This window comes from Antennarius striatus, chromosome 12, assembly GCF_040054535.1.
Source record: "Antennarius striatus isolate MH-2024 chromosome 12, ASM4005453v1, whole genome shotgun sequence".
NCBI lineage: Eukaryota > Metazoa > Chordata > Actinopteri > Lophiiformes > Antennariidae > Antennarius > Antennarius striatus.
In genome coordinates, this window is record NC_090787.1 from 14,134,071 (window position 1) to 14,153,694 (window position 19,624).

At 39.8% G+C, this 19,624-nt stretch overlaps 1 protein-coding gene across 1 annotated transcript in view; it reads right to left on the bottom strand.

Annotated features, from left to right (window-relative positions):
* Positions 1–281: 281 nt before the first annotated feature.
* The window catches only part of pde11a (phosphodiesterase 11a), a 41,369-nt gene continuing 22,026 nt past the window's right edge, over positions 282–19,624 (bottom strand). The window contains exons 8-20 of the mRNA XM_068330156.1: positions 19,215–19,282; positions 19,024–19,116; positions 18,401–18,451; positions 16,072–16,218; positions 15,871–15,978; positions 14,801–14,910; positions 13,756–13,846; positions 10,930–11,030; positions 10,671–10,748; positions 10,510–10,573; positions 8,326–8,400; positions 7,339–7,422; positions 282–2,485 (exon numbers count right to left, since the gene is read on the bottom strand). Coding sequence (XP_068186257.1) covers positions 2,252–2,485; positions 7,339–7,422; positions 8,326–8,400; positions 10,510–10,573; positions 10,671–10,748; positions 10,930–11,030; positions 13,756–13,846; positions 14,801–14,910; positions 15,871–15,978; positions 16,072–16,218; positions 18,401–18,451; positions 19,024–19,116; positions 19,215–19,282 — 1,304 coding nt within the window. The 3' untranslated portion in view covers positions 282–2,251. The remainder of the gene's footprint in view (positions 2,486–7,338; positions 7,423–8,325; positions 8,401–10,509; positions 10,574–10,670; positions 10,749–10,929; positions 11,031–13,755; positions 13,847–14,800; positions 14,911–15,870; positions 15,979–16,071; positions 16,219–18,400; positions 18,452–19,023; positions 19,117–19,214; positions 19,283–19,624) is intronic.

Sequence of the window (19,624 nt, forward strand, 5' to 3'; positions counted from 1 at the left end):
GCCCATCAAATACTGTAATGTCAATGAAATGTGCACATGCATGTACAGTAGTACTGTATTTCATTCAGACATACTTCACATTGTCCACATGGGGGCAGCACTGCACTGGGTGAAAATTTGAGACTACTGCTGAGCATTACAAGCCAAAGTACAGCAGTGAACATTTTATAGTGAATTAATTATAACAACTAATAAATACATTTACCTTGGTGTCAGAATGCTCCAGAAATTTGGCATATTTTTATTTAAAATTTCAACAGAAACATTGCACATTTGCCATTTCATGCCACGGGTGTCTCTCAGTTTAGTCCGCCATAAAGAAATCCAAACTGGGAAAGGAAATAAATACAAGAAGCACATTACATTGCAAAAAAGACGAGTAGAAGTTGGCAAATTTGGAGACCTAATAGAAAAATAGAACAGCTATATTTATAATTACGTAACATGATGCAATAGAATTTAAATCATGCATTTCTGATGAGATAATTTGTTTTCTGATGTTCAAAATACGAGGTATTTGTTGGCTCACATTTTTGCTACATCCTTAGCAAGTGGTTGAATTTAATACTGCACAAAACATGCAATTCAGGAGTTTTATGGTCAATTCAGCTCTTCAACTTAAACACGGTAGAGCACACAGATCCATGCCACACAATGTGCACAGTCACGGTTTAAAAATCCATTTAACAAAGCTACAACACAATTCATAAGGCATACCCCACCCAAAAATAATACTTATATTAGCTTATGACTACACGGGCACTTCAGCACTACAAGTGTCAGTATCTCGGTCTTGTTTAGGAGATAACAGTTTTTGAGTACCATTTGATGATGTTCAGGAAAGGACAAAAATATGATTAAAGGGAAATATTTGACCCAGAATTTTGGTGACTGGATATGCCCCCCCCCCCTCCACACCCAACTACATAGTTAGTCTGGTTGACTCTGTCCAGGTTTATCAAAATTAGTCTTTTCTGAGGTTTTAAAATAGTATTATGTTTCAGAATTTTCAATTTTTTCAGAATTCTCATTAAAATAAACTCTTCGCTAACATGACCAGTTGTTCCCTTTTCTTTAGCCATTGTTAACGTCAAGGCTCATGTTCTCACATGCTACTGTAACCACCCAAGATGACAGTGATTTATTTGGAGAAGCTGTTTATCATCCTGCTAAATGAAAAGAACCATCACCTGACTGGAGCTGAGTGACATCCTCTAACTTTCTGCCAGAATGCAAGTGTATTTCTTACAATGTCAAACTAATCTTTTAAATGTGGTTGAGTGAGGGGTCTATACTAAACATACCCTTGTGTCATGGTTCACTTATCAGTGTTTAATCGATGGATGTATGGATTTTGTCTGCATAAATTAAAATGATGTCAGAACAACTTCATCAAGGCACATTGTGTGTGTTACAAGTGAGACCCTGCCTTTATAAAATCGGGCAAAATAGATTTCTGTATAGAATAAGAATGCTTTGTGGCTAACACAAGGCCAAACCGTAACCGCAGTCATTGGTTTTACAAATGATGGCAGATATATTTCATGGTTGAACATGGATTTCCATACGATCTAAGATTCTCAGTAAGGAGGCCATGCATTTTTCACTAGGATCTTTAAACAAGGCACAGGAAGGGAAGGAGCACAGCACTCAATCTGCATCACAAGCACTGTCCCAGGTCTTGAAGAGGTGCTGTACCTGCATCCGTTAATCCTTCAGAATCCCCAAAACCACTCTAAAATGCACACATTACAGGTTCTTAAACTGCACTTGAAGATAACCCAATAACATAGTTACATATTCACAAAACATATCTGTGATGCCCTGGACAAAATGCGAGCAAGAATGTACCAAGAGCAAAACAAACCACAGTAGAGAAAGACATTCCTCTCTACTATTCTGCATGCCGTCTTCTGTCAAATCTGTGCAGTTCACAAGAAGAGTCAGTGATAGTTCACCGAGTGTCATGTTGACGCGGTGGTTTGTGTTTCCCTTCTGACGTGATGTCATCACTTGATTTGTAGCTGCTCCGACAAGTTTGTGTAGCACAGCTTCTTGAGCCTTCAGCACAACAAGACTGAAGGAAACAGAAAAACTTCTATAATAGTACAGCACTTAAGTCTAAAGCTCATCTCTATTAGGAAAAGCAAAGAGGAGCAGAGCCCAACGGTCTCTGCATGCACTTCATTGCCTCTGTTAGAGGCCACATTTATGAAACAGGGAGAGGTCAGTCTGGGGATGGCATCAGGAGCTAGCTGACAGGCTTAGGTGGTGCGCTATCAGCGCTGTCGCTGCAGCAGGGTGTGCTGCCTGCTTTGGCCACAGTGCAGACACTGGTTTCTGTGCTGTCACCACTGTAGGGGCTTGCCAGTGCAGAAACGCTCTGGTCATGTTGTCGTTTCTTGTTCAGTTCCTCCCATTTGGCCCTGTTCGCTCTGATCATGTCAAGCAATGGCTGAAGTTTGGGATTCAACTTGACCAGAGTCTGAAGAAAGAAGTAAGAAAGGGAGAGTGAGATTAGATTAGAGTGAGATTAGAAATGAATATATATATATACTGTACATATGTATGAAGTGTAAAAGGAATAAAATGGGTTCTGTTTGAAGGGTCAAAGGTCCCGCTTTGTGCCCCTCATGAAACATCTGAGTAAGAAGTATGAGATATATTTTTCTGTAAAATCTATTCCATGTTTTACAACACGAGGAGCTGAAAGCTAACATCAGAATGCAGACAGGGCGTAGGTTAACATGCAGATGTTTGCCAGTATGTTCTTCACGATGACATGCTAACAGTTGCTAATTAGCTCTGAAAATAAAGCAAGACTGAAGGCAGTGAGAATGACTAGTTCTGACGACATTCATTCATAAAACAAAATGTTAGTGTATCACAATGTTTATGAGCCTCTAAAGATTTAAATGGCCACATTTAGTCTTCGATCAGACAGACAAATTGGGAAATGTTTATTCATTCGTTCCACATCCTTTTTGCTGATAATACAGTCTGGGTCTAAGGTTCAAGTTCTGTCTTTGTATCCAAGTCTTGCAACAAACCAGTCCCATGCCTCTGTTAGCCTCTGCCCTCCACCGGGAAGACAGTGTGGAGGGCAGAGTTGAAGACATCTTCAAAAACACACAGCAAATATTCATAGAAATCCATGTTGAGATGTTTCAGTGCGAATCAAAGTGGCAGAACTTACAGTATTTTCCACATTATAAGGTGCACTGGATTATAAGGCTCACATTTAATGAATTGTTTATCTTATAATTTATTTCATATATAAGGCGCACCGGATTATAAGGCGCATTGTGGGTTTATGAAAAAATTATAGGCTTTAAGTTGCGTCTTATGGTGTGGAAAATACTGTACTTGCCATCTAGATTGTTTTTTTCAGCAACCACCTAAATTCAAGAAAAAAAAAGCTCTTTCGACACCGCCACTGAGCACAATGTTCAGCTGAAAATCTGGGATGTTTCAACAAAATGTGTTGGAGTTGTCTCTGTCACAAATTCATGTAGACACATCACCCATCCATGTGGTGACCGAGAGAAGGAGCTTTTTCAGACAGAAACAGAAAGAAGTCTTTTGTGGGAGCAGACGAACTGAGTGCTGACTGTCGCTGGTGAGTGTTCTTTTATTATTATTTTTAAATCATAAACATGTTACTCTGAGTTAGACACCAAGTCAATCAAAGTTCAACACATAGTTTGGTTTTGTCGATTTCATTTCATCCCTCCTCGGGCCTCAGCTGCCTCTCTGACTTCATTACTAGTATGTGGACACAGGGCTTTAACAGGCCTGTTAGTTTACTTTGATAAAGCATTATAAAGGATCCCACAAGAGACCACTCCTCTTCATCAGAGTGGTAGGATTGGTTCAATGCATGTCAAATATATCAGAGTGGTTATTTTTGTATTTACTAAAGGTGCCATATTATGAAAAACACATTTTATCTGGTCTCTACACACACACATATATACTAACAGGGTGTGTGTTTGTATATATATATATATATATATATATATATATATATATATATATATATATATATATATATATATATATATATATATATATATATATATATATATATAGTATATATAGTGGTCCTCTGTTACATTTGGATGTAAATATATTTCTTATACTGCACTAATGTTTTAACTTGTAATAAAAATTATCTTTTTGACAATTCTTTATTGTTTATTACAAACACCCACAGATTTTCTTATGTTATTGTACTATTTTATCATCCACATGTCCATTGTAAAGGTCATTGAGCAGTAAGGGAAGGCTGCCTCCATAAAGATTAGTTAAAATGCATTTTTATCAGTTCAGTTTTTTCTGTGTCTGATGCTTTGTGCATGTTGACTAGAATGCAGTGATAATAAATGTGAATCCCAAACTGAGAGCCAGAAAAACAGCACATTATTCATCAAACGAAGTATATGGATAACACGAACGTCCAAACACAAAGAAAACCCTGTTAGAATAATACCAACAGCTTCATGGTTTAAGGCAAAGAAATGGCTGCTTTTGAAAGATTAGAAGCACATTTGAGACGAGATAAGTTGCCATCGTCATTTTTCCACACTGAACATTCAGTGGTCATGTTGTCAAAGTTGTCATCCAACATTTTGATTAATAACCTGTGAGATAGGAGAACAGAGGAAACCTAGTACTCTATCCTAACATTGTCCACAGCGTCTATTGGAATTCCACAGAAGTCTGTAATAAGCTTTTGTTTCATTAACCCCTCTTCATATGGAAATGGTATACGTGGGCATGAGTCCCGTATATTAAACAATAGAAGCGTTCATTTATTCACCCATATATGAAAAGAATGGGTAGCCACTGTAAAAATGAATGAAATAAATAGCCAAGTACACCTACACTGGGGACTGCGTACTGTATGTATGAAAAGGAATCTGCTGGGGAAAGCACAACTAATCACAGCTGCCAATTAACGGAACTTTAAATGCGGGCAAGCAATTTGAGATTAATTTATATTCAGATGGTGCATACACTTGTTTACATGAACAATTAAAATGACTAGGTGGGTGGTTGACTGGAACAAAGCTCTATAATGTGGCCACGTTCAGACATCAAGACTGTTTTCCTTGTTAAAAAAGCGGCCATCTGCCCACATTAGTGCATTAGGAATTCATAACGTCCTAAAAGGTGTTTTTGTATGTCTCAATAAGTCATGGTATCTGTACTAGAGGACTATAAAGCTTCTTCATGGAGTCAGGCTGCCTCAGCTACCGTATGCACATATGCACATTTCATCTATGTGGACTGTATGGATAACCCCCCCCCCAAAAAAAAACCCCAAAAAAACCAAAACAAAACTATTTTGATGGTTTAATAAAATTAAGCTAGTTTTTTCAAACAAAAAAGAGCCAAACCTTTACTGGCTTCAGCTCAAATAGTAGATTTGCCCACTTTTTTTGTCTCATGAGATCAAATTTTTGAGAATTACTGAATCTTCATCCGCAAAAACAAACTAAGCGCAACAGGTTAGCACAGTAGATAAAAAAATTAAAGAACATATCATACAGCCATTTACTTTATATTTTCTAATGTTAGAATTTTGTTTTACACTTTGTGCACCAATGGTGTTAGTTAATGATCAAACATGTACAAATGAATTAAAAATCACCTCATTGTCTGTTGCATGTTTTTTTTATAATACCAGGAGGCTCCTGAAAATGAACTTCTGAATCGCATATTTGGGTAGAAAAAGAAACTTTACACATATTTAAACCATTTGACAGTTATCTGCATATTAACAAATAATGAAAATAACCAGAGGGTTTGGTCTGTGTTAAGCCTTCATCACACTGTGTTGTCATGTGGCCCGCATTGAGCTCTAATTCCTGAACTATGAGGAGCGAGTGCGATGATAGTCCTAATCTTCATGGATTTGTCTCATCTGTGGGTTTAAAGAAGAGACAACAATTTGCTTCTTTCTGCGCAGCATCTGTCCACAGTGGGACACATTGTCATTAGTTTGTGCAGCATCATTATTCCACTGAGTTTGACTCAGAAGAGACTCAGAAGAGAGACTGTCGTATGGTGGGATATAAAGATGGAAGGTTATATAATGGGGGATTAATATTCCACAAAGTAGCGAAACACCACCAGGAGAAGGAGATCAGAAAGATCAAGAACGAGATATCTTCCGCCCACGGACAAAAACCCTGCCGCCTCTGAACTCTCTCTGTTCTCCCCCTTGCAAGTTTAATTGGCAGCAGCATGATCGTGAGCTCCATATCTGCATTGTCCATACATCAGTTTTTACATGAGACGACATGGAGATGAACCTCTACACAGACAACACACAAACACACAGACAACACACACACACACACACACACACACACACAGGCCGACTTTGATGCTTTTTTTTTTTTTATCCCTGCAAACGGTAACGATGGTGAAAGCACAGACCTGCAAAGATTAATCTGCTCTAACTTTTGAAACTGATCCTGGGATAATGCAATACATGTGAAGATGATCTATTGTTGTTTTCTCCTCATGATGACAAAGAGTAATGTGTTTAATATGACAGTAAAGAGTAAGCAGGTCTCACTGCATGGTTTAACAGTAGCAAAGCAGTGGAAAAATCAGAGGCAGGGATGAACTTTTTCCTCTTCAACTCCTTTCACATCTCTCATCGGTCTGATTTGTTTGCTCTCATGCATTTACCTCCAGCACGCCTCGACTCTTAACAGACACCATCGTCTCAGTGAGTCCATGCCTTTCTCCCACATAGCCTTTGCGGCTCTTGACGTTATTCAGAAACACACACACACACACACACACACACACACACACACACACACACACACCAGTCACGCTAACTTTGACCAAGACATCCACTCAACCAGGATCCCACAATGGAAGCCTCTCAATATGCGGATCATCTAAAATATGTAGGAAAAATAATAAGCAGTCAAACAGTCATTTCATTTTTGCGTATTTCGTTAGTGTGGAGCAAAACAGGAAGTACACTGTCTTAATGAAGAGATTTAAGTCAGCTAACATCACGGGTCTGTGTCCACTCACTCCTCTATCTCTGTAATTCCTCCAGTCAGAATGTCATCGCTTATTCTCAAAAGAACAGGATGCAGCCTTGAAGTTTTTCATAAATTTTAATAAAAACAGAATTTTTCTTTCAGGGAGAAATTTGTTGCTGACATAGAAGCGGAACGGTTGCGGCTGACCGTTTATTGCTCGTGTCACTGGGGGGACAATCGCTGCAGAAGGGCAGTGACTACTGATGGAAAAAGATGATTTGTAACAATGAAAGCCAGAGAGTGGTGAAGCATGAAGTATTACCTCGTACAGCGGTGAGCAAATTCCATCAATCCACTCCAGCTGCAGCCCCGGCAACTCATCCTTCCTGTTTCGATCAAAGATGGCCTGAAAATGCAAAAGTCAGAACACATTTGCGCTCTTGCTCGAGAAACAGTAAGGCCACAGCTTAGACTTAGAGTCCCTAAAGTGCAGCTTCGGTTTACAGAGAAATCTCCCTTAACTCTCAAGACAACTGAGTTTATTTCACGCTTATTTTCTACTATTACTCTTTCTTCTGCAGCCTGAACTTAAGAGGCTCCACTGAGGCTACGCTTCAGAGATAGTTACCGGGCTATGACTTAGAAGTTAATATTTAATTTACAACTCCCACACACAGAGAGTTAAAGGTTTGACACAAGCAGCAGACCTCAGGCTACAGCATTCATTTGTGTTAAAGGCGAGGCAATTTGGCCGGGCTCGATTAGTCAACAGCCGTTAATTTTACACAGGAAACTGTTGTTTTTCTCTCCTTGCAGTCGAGCCTTCAAAGCTCCTCAATTAAACAAATCCCTCTCCTCTTTTGTGTTGCCGTGGATTTGAGGACAATATAAAACCTGATGACTTAAGACAACATCATTAGCACCAGACTCGTTCTCTGCTATTAATAACATGGTGCTTTGCAGCTGGAGCTCCAGTTTGTCTATCGTATTTACACCTGACTGGATAGAAAGGTCAGTGTTTGCTTTGAATCCTCTGCAGGAGTTGTTTTTTTTCTTCTTTTTTTTTTTTAAAAGAATGACTGTAACACAGCCCACAGTTTGCTCTTGGCGGAGCAGCGAGGCAGTAGAGCAGTCAAGCTGACAATTCAGTTTTCTCACACTACGAGACACGAGCTTTCATGTTTCCTACACAGTCAGTGTGTTTGGGAACTGCGGAGAATACATCTTCAGCATCACCGGCTCATGGAGGTCACAGGGGTGGAATGAACAGCACAAAAACAAAAAACCAGAGATGGTTGGATGCACTCACAGAGGGCGTCAGCTTCAGCTCCGATCGCTCTCTGTCGCCCTGCTCGAAGAACTCGCTGGTCACCAACTCTGCCACCTAGAATGACAGATAAGATAAATGTGGCTATTCTTCCTTTTTTTATTTTCTCCATGAGGTTTCTCCAAAAATGTGCCCACCATTATATATATATATATATATATATATATATATATATATATATATATATATATATATATATATATATATATACAAACACACACACACACACACACACATATATATATATACACACATATATATACATATATATATAGATATATATATACACAGTGGGGAAGTGGAAGACAACCCTGGAGACTAACTCCAAGCCAATTGCCCAAGTTAACATCAAGTGCGGCATATACCAAGGGGATGCACTATCACCACTGCTGTTCTGCATAGGCCTGAACCCCCTCAGTCAAATCATCACAAAGAACGGCTACGGATACCAATTCCGAAGTGGGACTACAATCAGCCATCTCCTCTACATGGATGACATCAAGCTGTATGCCAGGAATGAGCGAGAAATTGACTCACTGATCCACACCACCAGGATCTACAGCGATGACATAGGGATGTCATTCGGATTAGACAAATATGGCCGGATGGTATCAAGAAGAGGCAAGATGATCAGAACTGAAGGGGTTGACCTACCAGGGGGCAGGATAGAAGACATCAAGGACAGCTACAAATACCTTGGAATCCCACAGGCTAATGGCAATCATGAGGAGGCCGCAAGGAAGTCATCCACAGCCAAATACCTCCAGAGAGTAAGGCAAGTCCTGAGAAGTCAGCTGAATGGTAAGAACAAGGTCCGAGCCTTCAACATGTATGCACTGCCAGTCATCAGATACCCCGCTGGGATCATAAGCTGGCCAAAGGAGGAGATAGAAGCCACAGACATCAAGATGAGAAAGCTCCTCACCATGTATGGAGGGTTTCACCCCAAGTCCAGCATCCTGAGGCTGTACACTAAGCGGAAAGAGGGAGGCCGAGGACTAGTGAGCATCAGGGCCACTGTCCAGGATGAGACATCAAAAATCCAAGAGTACATCAGGAAGATGGCCCCAACAGATGAACTGCTCAGTGAATGCCTTAGACAGCAGAAATCTGAGGAGGAGGAGGAGGAGGAGGAGACAACATGGAGGGACAAGCCCCTACACGGCATGTACCACCGTCAGATAGAGGAAGTGGCTGATATCAAGAAGACCTACCAATGGCTGAATAAAGCTGGACTGACAGACAGCACAGAGGCACTGATCATGGCAGCACAAGAACAGGCCCTAAGTACAAGGGCAATAGAGGCCAATATCTACCACAGTAGATCTGACCCAAGGTGCAGGCTATGTAAAGAAGCCCCAGAGTCAGTCCAGCATGTGGTAGCAGGGCGTAAGATGCTCGCCAGCTCAGCATACATGGAAAGGCACAACCAAATAGCTGTGATAGTGTACAGGAACATCTGTACCCAGTATGGACTAGAAGTACCCAAATCCCAATGGGACATACCACCAAAGGTGGTTGAGAATGACAAGGCTAAGATCCTGTGGGACTTCAGCTTCCAGACCGACAAACAGCTGCTGGCTAACAAACCGGACATAGTTGTGATGGACAAAGAGCAGAAGAAATCAGTGGTGATAGATGTGGTGATTCCAGCTGACGCCAACATCAGGAAAAAGGAACAGGAAAAGATTGAGAAGTACCAAGGGTTGAAAGAACAGCTGGAACAGATGTGGAAGGTCAAGGTTAATGTGGTCCCCGTGGTAGTAGGAGCACTTGGGGCAGTGACCCCCAAACTGGAAGAGTGGCTCCAGCAGATTCCTGGGACAACATCTGAAGCCTCAGTCCAGAAGAGCGCAGTCCTAGGAACAGCTAAGATACTGCGCAGAATCCTCAGACTCCCAGGCCTCTGGTAGAGGACCCGAGCTTGACACATAGATACCACCCCATAAGGGTGAGAGGGACATTAAAAAAAAATAAAATAAAATAAATATATATATATATATATACTGTATGTATGTATATACATACATATACATGCATATATGTGTATGTATGTCTGTATGTATGTGTGTATATACACAGACACACAACCCACACAATTATGTATACATACATACGTACATAGATACATACATAGATACATGCCTATGTGAGGTCAGTTCTCACCTTGCATGATATTTCCCAAGGTTTAGTGACCGCACCGAGATCACAAGCTGTCATCATCATGGATCTGAAAGGAATCATATATATTTCATGTAATATCAATGATATTTAATCTAAGAATCAGTCAATTTAAAAAGACAAAACCTGTATTTGCAGCACATTACCTGCACATGTCTCTATGAGCCTTCACATTCCAGTTGTACTCTCCATTGCTGACTAGTTCAAAGAACAGGTTCCTGTTTCTGCAGTAAAGCATCAATATTTACAGGTGTAATTAATGTTCATACCACAAGGGGGCAGTGTCATCTCAAAGACTTCACACTGCTACATTATAAATAAGTTAGTAGCATGGACTGAGCCAAGCTCTGTGGACTATCAGGAGATTAAACAGCTTGATAAGCAGTGTTGTTTTGCAGTACATACTCAAAGTAAAGTGTGAGGTCTGTGGCCAGGATGGACTGTTTCAGCAGCTGCATAAGGTCACCGTACTCTGAAGACGAGAGGTTGGAGAAGATGTTGTGGCCCTATGGAGACACGCACAGAAAGAACAGAATAATCACTGAACATAAGTCACATGTGCATTCACTGCATGAATTATTCATTGAGATTAGATTGGGAACAGATGTTACATCCATCTATTTTAAAGACTTCTCCATGATTAAATAGAAGCGTGACTGCTATATTAGATTGCAGACACACTGCATGATATTGGCCTTTCACAAATCATAAGACAAACAGGTTATATAAAAAAAAGCACAGCTGACTTGAGGTTGGACTTTTTAAGTCCTTATTTAATCACATCTCTGGCACCTATTTCTGCCTACACTCTTTGATAAGCAAATGTCAAGAATCTAAATATATGCAAATTTTCAGTTCAAGAATATTTTGGGGATAATTATCTCTCCTATCATCTTTTTTTTTAAACTTCTAATGTCAGTATAAACATGAAAAAAATTGAATCTCATTTTTAGCTTTAATTCATCACCAGCTTCTGGGTATAGAAAGACTTTAAAAGGTAAACAGATATCTATTTGGTGTGTTGTTTTTTTTGAAGTTTTGATAAAGGTATTGCGTACACAATGTGAAATATACTGCTTGATTCAAAGTCTCAGATTTCAATATCTAAGACATTCCTGATAGCTAATCAGTCAGATTACAAAGCAAAATCATTATCAATTATGAAAGCAGAGAAATTGCTTTATTTTTTAAAATTTGTCTTAAAAGAATGTCTTTTGACAATTTCTCTTTCTTTGCCAAATAAATCGATATCGGACTGTAAAATGTAATGATTTAGTACAAAAGTACAATGAAATGGTAGCACTATATCTGTGTTCAGAACAAATAAACGGAAGACTGATTTGGCTTTTCCATCTATCAGTTTCCCGACACTCCAAAAGCCATGAACATGAGCATCTAAACAATGAAATGGTGGCAGTTAAAATTATGCCGTCATAAGGCAGCGTCTCTAAATAAGTAACATCTCTCACTCGAGGCTCTATGTCATTAAAGTAGGCCTCTCCTCGTCATGTATTATACATCTACCCTCCACTTAGGCACCCTCCTCTGGAGGATGCTCTGAATGGATGCAGAAGTCTGTCTGTGGTGAAAATAGACGACAGAGGTGATAATAGAGGAGCTCCAGAATGCAAGAAATGATAATAAGAAATGAACCCATATCTTTAAAACTGGACAATCTCTGTTTTCCTTTTAAAAAAAAGAAAGAAAAGAAAAGCTATGAATCCAAGTCTTAAAACTGTGACAGTGCACCTTAAATGAATTCACATCCATGAAATATTGAGCTACATGACAGCAGAAACACAAAGGACCTCTGTGGCAACTGGAGAGGATGAAGAAGAGAGAGAAATAGGAAGTGAGAGTGAAGAGTGGAAGAGACACAAAGGGAGTCTATGATGTTTAAAAGTTTACATTTTAGATGAATGGCTTTGAATCAGATTGAATTGTGAGCTTTCTCTTCTACTTGAACAGGCCACGCTATTCATTTATATGCTAATAGGACAGCGATAGTTCAGCCTCAGTATCAACAGAAACCATTATGATATTCCAAGCAAACATTTGTCAGCTTACTGTGTTGTCAGCAGCGCGATAATGAAGCCACTGGAACACACCCCGATAGGCCTCGTCTCCGCTGCTTCCTCAAAACGTCTTTAATTACAACTTTATGCAAACCCAGTCACCTGGTAAAATGTCTCTCTCAACCAATTACTACCAAATCTATTGCCTCTGTAATTACATTGATTTGAGGGCAGCGTGAGGTATTTGTTTACCCGCTCAGATAGTAAAGCACCACACGGTTGCCGTCAGGCACCGTAGGCACAATCTCCCATGACTTTTTTTATGTTATGCCAGCTTCAGAATTTGTTTATATTTTATATTCATTTATATGGTGAGGTAACAAAATAAGACTAAGATGTATTAAAGTTTTATTTGTGGACACAAGACTTCCAGAGGAAGTAAATGTTCTCACTTTACCCAGTCAGGTACCCTCAGTTCAGAGCAGTAAAAGTTTCACTACTTTAACAGAATAGTCCTCAGTTGTAGGCGATTCAAATAAGTGCATGCTGAGAATTTAAAGAACAGGAGGTGGACAGACGAGAAAAGGGGCAAGAAATTGGAAAAAATATATGTTTTATTTGGATAAAACAAGTAATATAACACTTGTTAGATTTCTAGATGCGGGCAGGCAGATATTTATGAACCTCCAGGTTAATTATTATTTGTTATGCTGACCAGCTGTTAGATGCAGCTTCATGCTGGATGCACACATGAGATTTTTTTGCAAATCATTTTTGCAACTGTCTGTAAAAGAGTAAAAAAGTATGTTCCCTAAAGCTATGAACTTCCCTTTTAAATGCATGCATAATTCTAATCTCCTTGCCACTTGCTGCTCCAACCTGTAGGATAAAATACCTTTGGGCGTGTCATAGCAGGATTAACACAGGGGTTGGTGATGGCATTTAAACAGACTATAATCTGTGGTGCATTTTAACCCCTTTCTGTGTAATGTGTTGTCTGCTGTATGACTATATTAGCTGTAGCGTGCAGACAGCAGATAAAACAACCTTATAGTTCTATGTGTTGATGGGATGAAGGGAGTTGTTGAATCAAGAATGTGTCTGCAGATGAGGTGTGAAATGTGTGTGAACGTGTTGCACAAACAACAAGGAGTGGTCGGCACGTGCAGGACCATCATAGTAGCTGCATTGCAGTAGATATTGGAACATAGCGCACCTCGCTCTGCAGGATCATAACAGCGTGGTTGAAGTGGTGGTGCTCCAGGGTCGCAGAAGTCCCATAAAGAAGAGCAAGGGCTGAGCCTGTCCTGAGACACACACACACACACACACACACACACACACACACACACACACACACACACACACACACACACACACACACACACACACACACACACACACACACACACGGGGATAGAGAAGAGGAATAATCAGCATTCGTCACTTTGTGAGAAACAATCTGTTGGTCAGATGTTCTGTGATTCCTTCATCATGTTGGAAACCAAAGCTTCAAGTGTGACTGAAATACAATCATCCAATGATGGATGGTCAAATCATGTCATGTGGAAGAAAAATGACATCTGTAAAGTTTATTTTAGTTAAACATATGTTTAAGTAGCTGTAATCCCTCCAAACCTGTGGGCTAATTTTAACAAGTTGATCTGTAGATATTCTACGAAAGGTTATTCACATCGTATGTTCTTATGACCAGTTAGTAACTTGGATAGGATGGTTTTATTTAAGCTCATGCTTTGTCCAGTTATTGTGTTATGCTTAGTTTGGGGAGGGGTTGATGTGCATGTGCTGTTCAACTATGGATAAAAACCCTTTCAAAAAGACATACACGTTTACCTCAGAGTTGGTTTTCTCATTTAAACTTTGAAAGGATGATATAAAAACAAAACAAGAATGTGTTACTCTCCAGATACATTCAGGATAAGTTACCATAAGATTTTATGCGATGACAGAAAGCCAGAGAGCATTGTGGTGCCGCGCTAAACAAACACATCCTCTTCATTAAACTTGGTTTCAAACTGACAAACTCTAATAGGTCTTCATGTGGGTACAGATCTGAATAAGTGTCAGCAGCGTCCGCTGTCTCTTTGTTCAGCACATCCTTACATAAGGCTTACACAACTCGACATGTAACTCTTGATGATGTGCCGGATGGCTGCAGGTGGGAAAACAGTATAAACAATGTGTTTGTGTGTGTGTGTGTGTTTGTTGCAGAATGAGAGAAATAATTTGTGACAACTAACTTGGCCTGAAAAGCGTTGTTGGTGCCCCTGTGGTCCAAGTCGTGGCACACACATCCTACAATAAGAGCTAGGATCTCCACCTCTGTCAGCGTCTCCTGGAAGCCCGCCGTCTGATTGGCATACGAGGGGATGGGGGACAAACACACACTTGATTGAGTTAAAAACTAAAATTATCCAAAGAAACAGTGCATACTAGAAATCCAGAGGGGTTGCTGATTCAAAAGGGGGAGCGCAATACTGTGGATGAATATGTTCTGGAAGTCATGTGCTGAGTGAGATACTATAGGTGTGGTAGAGATACAATAGCTCCGCCCACTCATTAAAACACATGACATTAGGATGGAGGCGCCCAGAACAGCTGACACACCTATTTCACTGCCAATAACCAATCCAGATGGGACAGCATGAATTAAGCTGTGTTTGATTAAACATACTAATAATGTTGTTTACTGCATATAAAAGCGTGTGTGTGTTTCTGTGTGTGTGTCTGTGTGTGTGTGTGTGTGTGTGTGTCCCTAGAGACCTGATGAAGAAAGGCTTACTGGGACCGTGTGAAGTGATTCCAGTGGGTCTCCGTTCAAACACATCTCTGGTTTGACTGGTGAGATTTGAGCGCAGGTCACACTCAGATCTATATTGTGTTTCTCTAACGAATGAAGCGCTGACACCGCCGGGCGGTTCATTCATGTATCACCATCACTGGCTCATTCATCAGCTGCTTGGCAACAAGTTGTCTATTGAAGTGGCATTCATGCAGTGGTATAGTACTGTAATTATAACCTGACACTGCTCGTCAGCCTGATAATATCATGTTCCACCACCCCTATTTTTCATTGTAGAGGTTACAAGATCCTGTAGAGCAGCAAAAGTATCATTATGACATCATTAATACATTTAGAAATACATTTCACTTGGAATAAAGTATGAAAAACATTTGGTTCCACTAAAAAACTGAGATTATCTATGGGATAACTGATTAAATCTACTTGATCACTTTCCATTGGTGGCACATTCCTGCTTATTTGCTGTACATTTAATATCTGATTAAGTGCAAATTTTCTGATCGGTACCGTTAGCATTGCAAACATGCACTGGCAGACGTTGAAGGCATGTCTCCAGTTGTGATAGAGAACCATCCTGTAGTTCTTCCTCACGGTCAGCAGCCATCTGCAGAGCGTCTGGAGGGGAAGACAGAGAGAGGTCAGCGGTGGTCATGACAACGCTTTAGGATTTAGTCAGGTCTGTAAAGAAACACTCAAAGATGGCCTCACCTCATAGTCAATCTTGAATTTCTGCAACATCCCCAACTCCATGAACATCCTCAGAGCGGCTGTTATCATGGCATCAACGTCAAGAGAGAAATCGTCGAAAGAGAGCTTATCGATGCCGAGCTCGCAGACCAGGGGAATGTTGGCGGCCTGTTTCACGACGGGAGGGGGGGAGAAGATAAGGAAAGTCAGCTTGGATAGCAGATAAAGATGGAGAGGTCAGAGGATGCCGTTTTTAGATGATGCATGGAATTATGGAGACATGCTAATTAATACTCTGCGGACTAGGAGAGGGTTAAAATTAATGAGGAAGCTTTACCAAAGGAACTTACTGTACTTCACCGTCAGAGCTCTCTGACAAACGTATTTGTGCAGTGGAGATTGTCAACAACCGCTCTTAAAATTATATTTCAAACAAAAATGTACATGATTCCAATTAACCGCGTTTGTACAGAGGCATCATGCTTCCTATCATTCGGTAGGGGCCTAATGAGCACAATGACCAGATGAGCGTCTCCTCTGACTGCAGCTAGTGTTCACTACGTGACCATTTCATCTGCATCTCCTTCCAGTGAGTCAAAGCTCTATGAGACATTCGTGGCAGCAGAGATTCCCTCTCAAAATTCTGGTGACATTTGCACTCCGGGACCAAATGTTCTCCATAAGGCTCCTTATGTGGAGCAGTTATGAAAGAAAGTAAGTGGGGAGAGGCAGGAGGCAGCGGAGTCTGGAGCTAGAGAGTGGGTTGGGGTGGGGGTGTGGGGTATGTGGGGGGCGGATGCTGAAAGATTACACAATAACACTGGAAGCAGGGTTACTCCTTTTCAGCCACAGGAGAAAATCCTGAGCCTGCATGTGCATGAAAATAGGTCATATCTATATATTTCAGAAATGCCGATGCCAGTTATAAATGCAGATATTATTCCATCTTTGTTAATAATGCCCTGAGAATGATTAATATTATTGATCAGAGTAGTCCAATTCAACTGTAACAATTAGGGAATACTCTCCCCATGTTTATGCTTGCTACATCAGCGCTACTAGAAAATGAAGTCTTCTACTAATTCCTCTGTACCGCCGTAGATTATTTATTTCCTATTAAAGTTAATGAGATATTGTTATTTAATTAGAAAAAGTATTTTATTAACAGGGATATACCATCCCATTATATCAAAGGGATGAGAACTGAGTCCTGCAATATGATTTTGTTAATTGGAGGGATTTAGCACAATCACAATGGGCTTTTAATGGTTTCATTATTTTCTGTAATATGTCTTATTTTGACTTAATATAAAACTAGACATTAAGGAACGCATCTACAGAAGCAGGAAAGCTGGTAGAACATAATGTAAGTGTGCATGTTTATAAGTTCAAATCAGAGAATAGTCACATGATTCTTTTAGGAAAGCAACAACAAATATAATTCATTTTGTCAGGAGATATGATGACAAATTAATCCTCATCCCTCATCCCTGCAAGAACACAGTTCCTATGAGTTGTAATTAGCCTTTCAGTAATGTCTGTTGTAATTTCCTAAAAGGAAAACACATTTTCAGACAGAAACACCACATTTAGTCTTACAGATTCAACTTAAAGGAAAAGGCTAGTGCAATTCTATATTTTTCTTGCTGTAAAAAAAATATAAATTAACAGTGTAATCAAGCAGCTTTCACTCATTTCAAGCATCTTACTCCAGTCTGTACCTCTCATTTCCAAGTCTGTTGATAGACAAATATAAAAATACATCACATCTTCAGTTTTATAAAAAAAATAAATAAATGATGAAACACATTTCCTAAAAGTAAATAATGTAATACTTGAGGACTATTTTCCACTCCAGGTCAAAGGAATCCTTTCTAATATTTCTTTACTTATCTAAAGTTTACCGGATTGGGCAGTTTTCGACATGAATCAACAGTTTTGGTTTCCATCATGTGGGTAAAATGGCCTTACATTTGATTTGAGATCATTTCAATCTACAAATAGATTGACAATTACAAATCATATTATTATGCTTCTTAATATTCCAATTTTCAATATATTATTTTTAGACATTTTTTTAAATCTGAAGGTTGATTATTTTTTTGGTAGAATAGATCCAAAACAACATCTGCTACTCCAGGCTCGCTGATGGAATTAACATCATATACTGAGGAATCTGTCGTGGAATTTTGTGCAGGCATTGTTGGACATCTTCAAATGTTTACTGTCAGTACAGTATTGACCTCAACAATGAATCGTCTTATGACTGAATGCACTGCGATTTTTTTCACTGTGAAGAAATGGTTTTCCTGAGACTAATGGTGTACAGTGGTGAATATATATCTGTTACCTTGAATTTGTCAACCTCAGTCTTGGAGCAGGTGGCGTGATAAGATAGAACCTGTGAAGAACACAGTGTCAGTCTTCTTTCTTTCAAATAATTTCAATGTACAGGAACTGTACAGCGATATTAAAGCATTTCCTTCATTTCCTGAGAGACCTTTGTTTATGTATCTGACCACATATTTATATAGGTTTATAACAGAGTTTATAAGTATGTTCCACAGAAACAGAGAGCTGCATAATGGTTCATTCTTTGCATCTCTTTTAAATGCTTTATCTCTATGTGGTGCTCACTATTACACTTCATTTGAAAGCCAATCTAAACACATGCAGTCAAGTCTGAGTGGCACTGGATGGTTTCATACTGTAAACACACCTGAGAGAGAATAACTGGGGTCTCATTCAGTATTAGTTATTAGCCATTAGCATCCAATGACGTGTGGGTAAAGTTTGAGCAAGGAGCATCTTTTGGTTACTGAGGGAAACTAAAACCCCTGCTAACAGAATAGACGTAGGACAGAGGAATTATTTGATGGAGGTGTGTGAGAAGAATGACAAGCAGAAAAATCCTCATCATTATTTTGAAAAGGTGAGATGTAGTGGAAATCAAAAAGGGTGTTTTCTTCTTACATCCAAAGCCACAGACTGTTTGGCCCAAGACTTCTTCACTTGGTCGTACATGATGGTGTTGTTGATGCCCAGCCCACAGAAGATCACAAATGCCTGAAAAAATTAAACATACAAATAGCAACACTCTCATCATTCCTCGTGCACCTACAGGACGCTGCGCATTAACAGTGACGTAGATGTGACTGACACACCTCAAAGAGACGCTGGTCTGCATCGTCGAAAGGTTTCCCATCCAGTCGGTTCAGCACTTGTGCAACACCTGTTACAAAAAAATCAATGAGAACATAATGCTAGGCGCTCCAGATTAAAGACATTTTAGTGGAAAATAACCAGAGGGCTACGGTTCTGAGGTTCACAAAATATTCTAGGATAGAAGAACATTTCTTTCCTGTTCTTAGGATGCAGAGAATATATCATTACCTCTGAAAACACACAAAGTCCAAATATTTTTTCTGAACCGTTTCACCGACATGAAGCTGCTGAGCATCATCCATCCTACATACATTACTCACACACACTTTTATCATCTACCTCAGTGCTGGGAAGGCCTTTGAGCACAGAGAGTAACATCATGGAATGCTTTGGCCATGGGGAGGGTTTT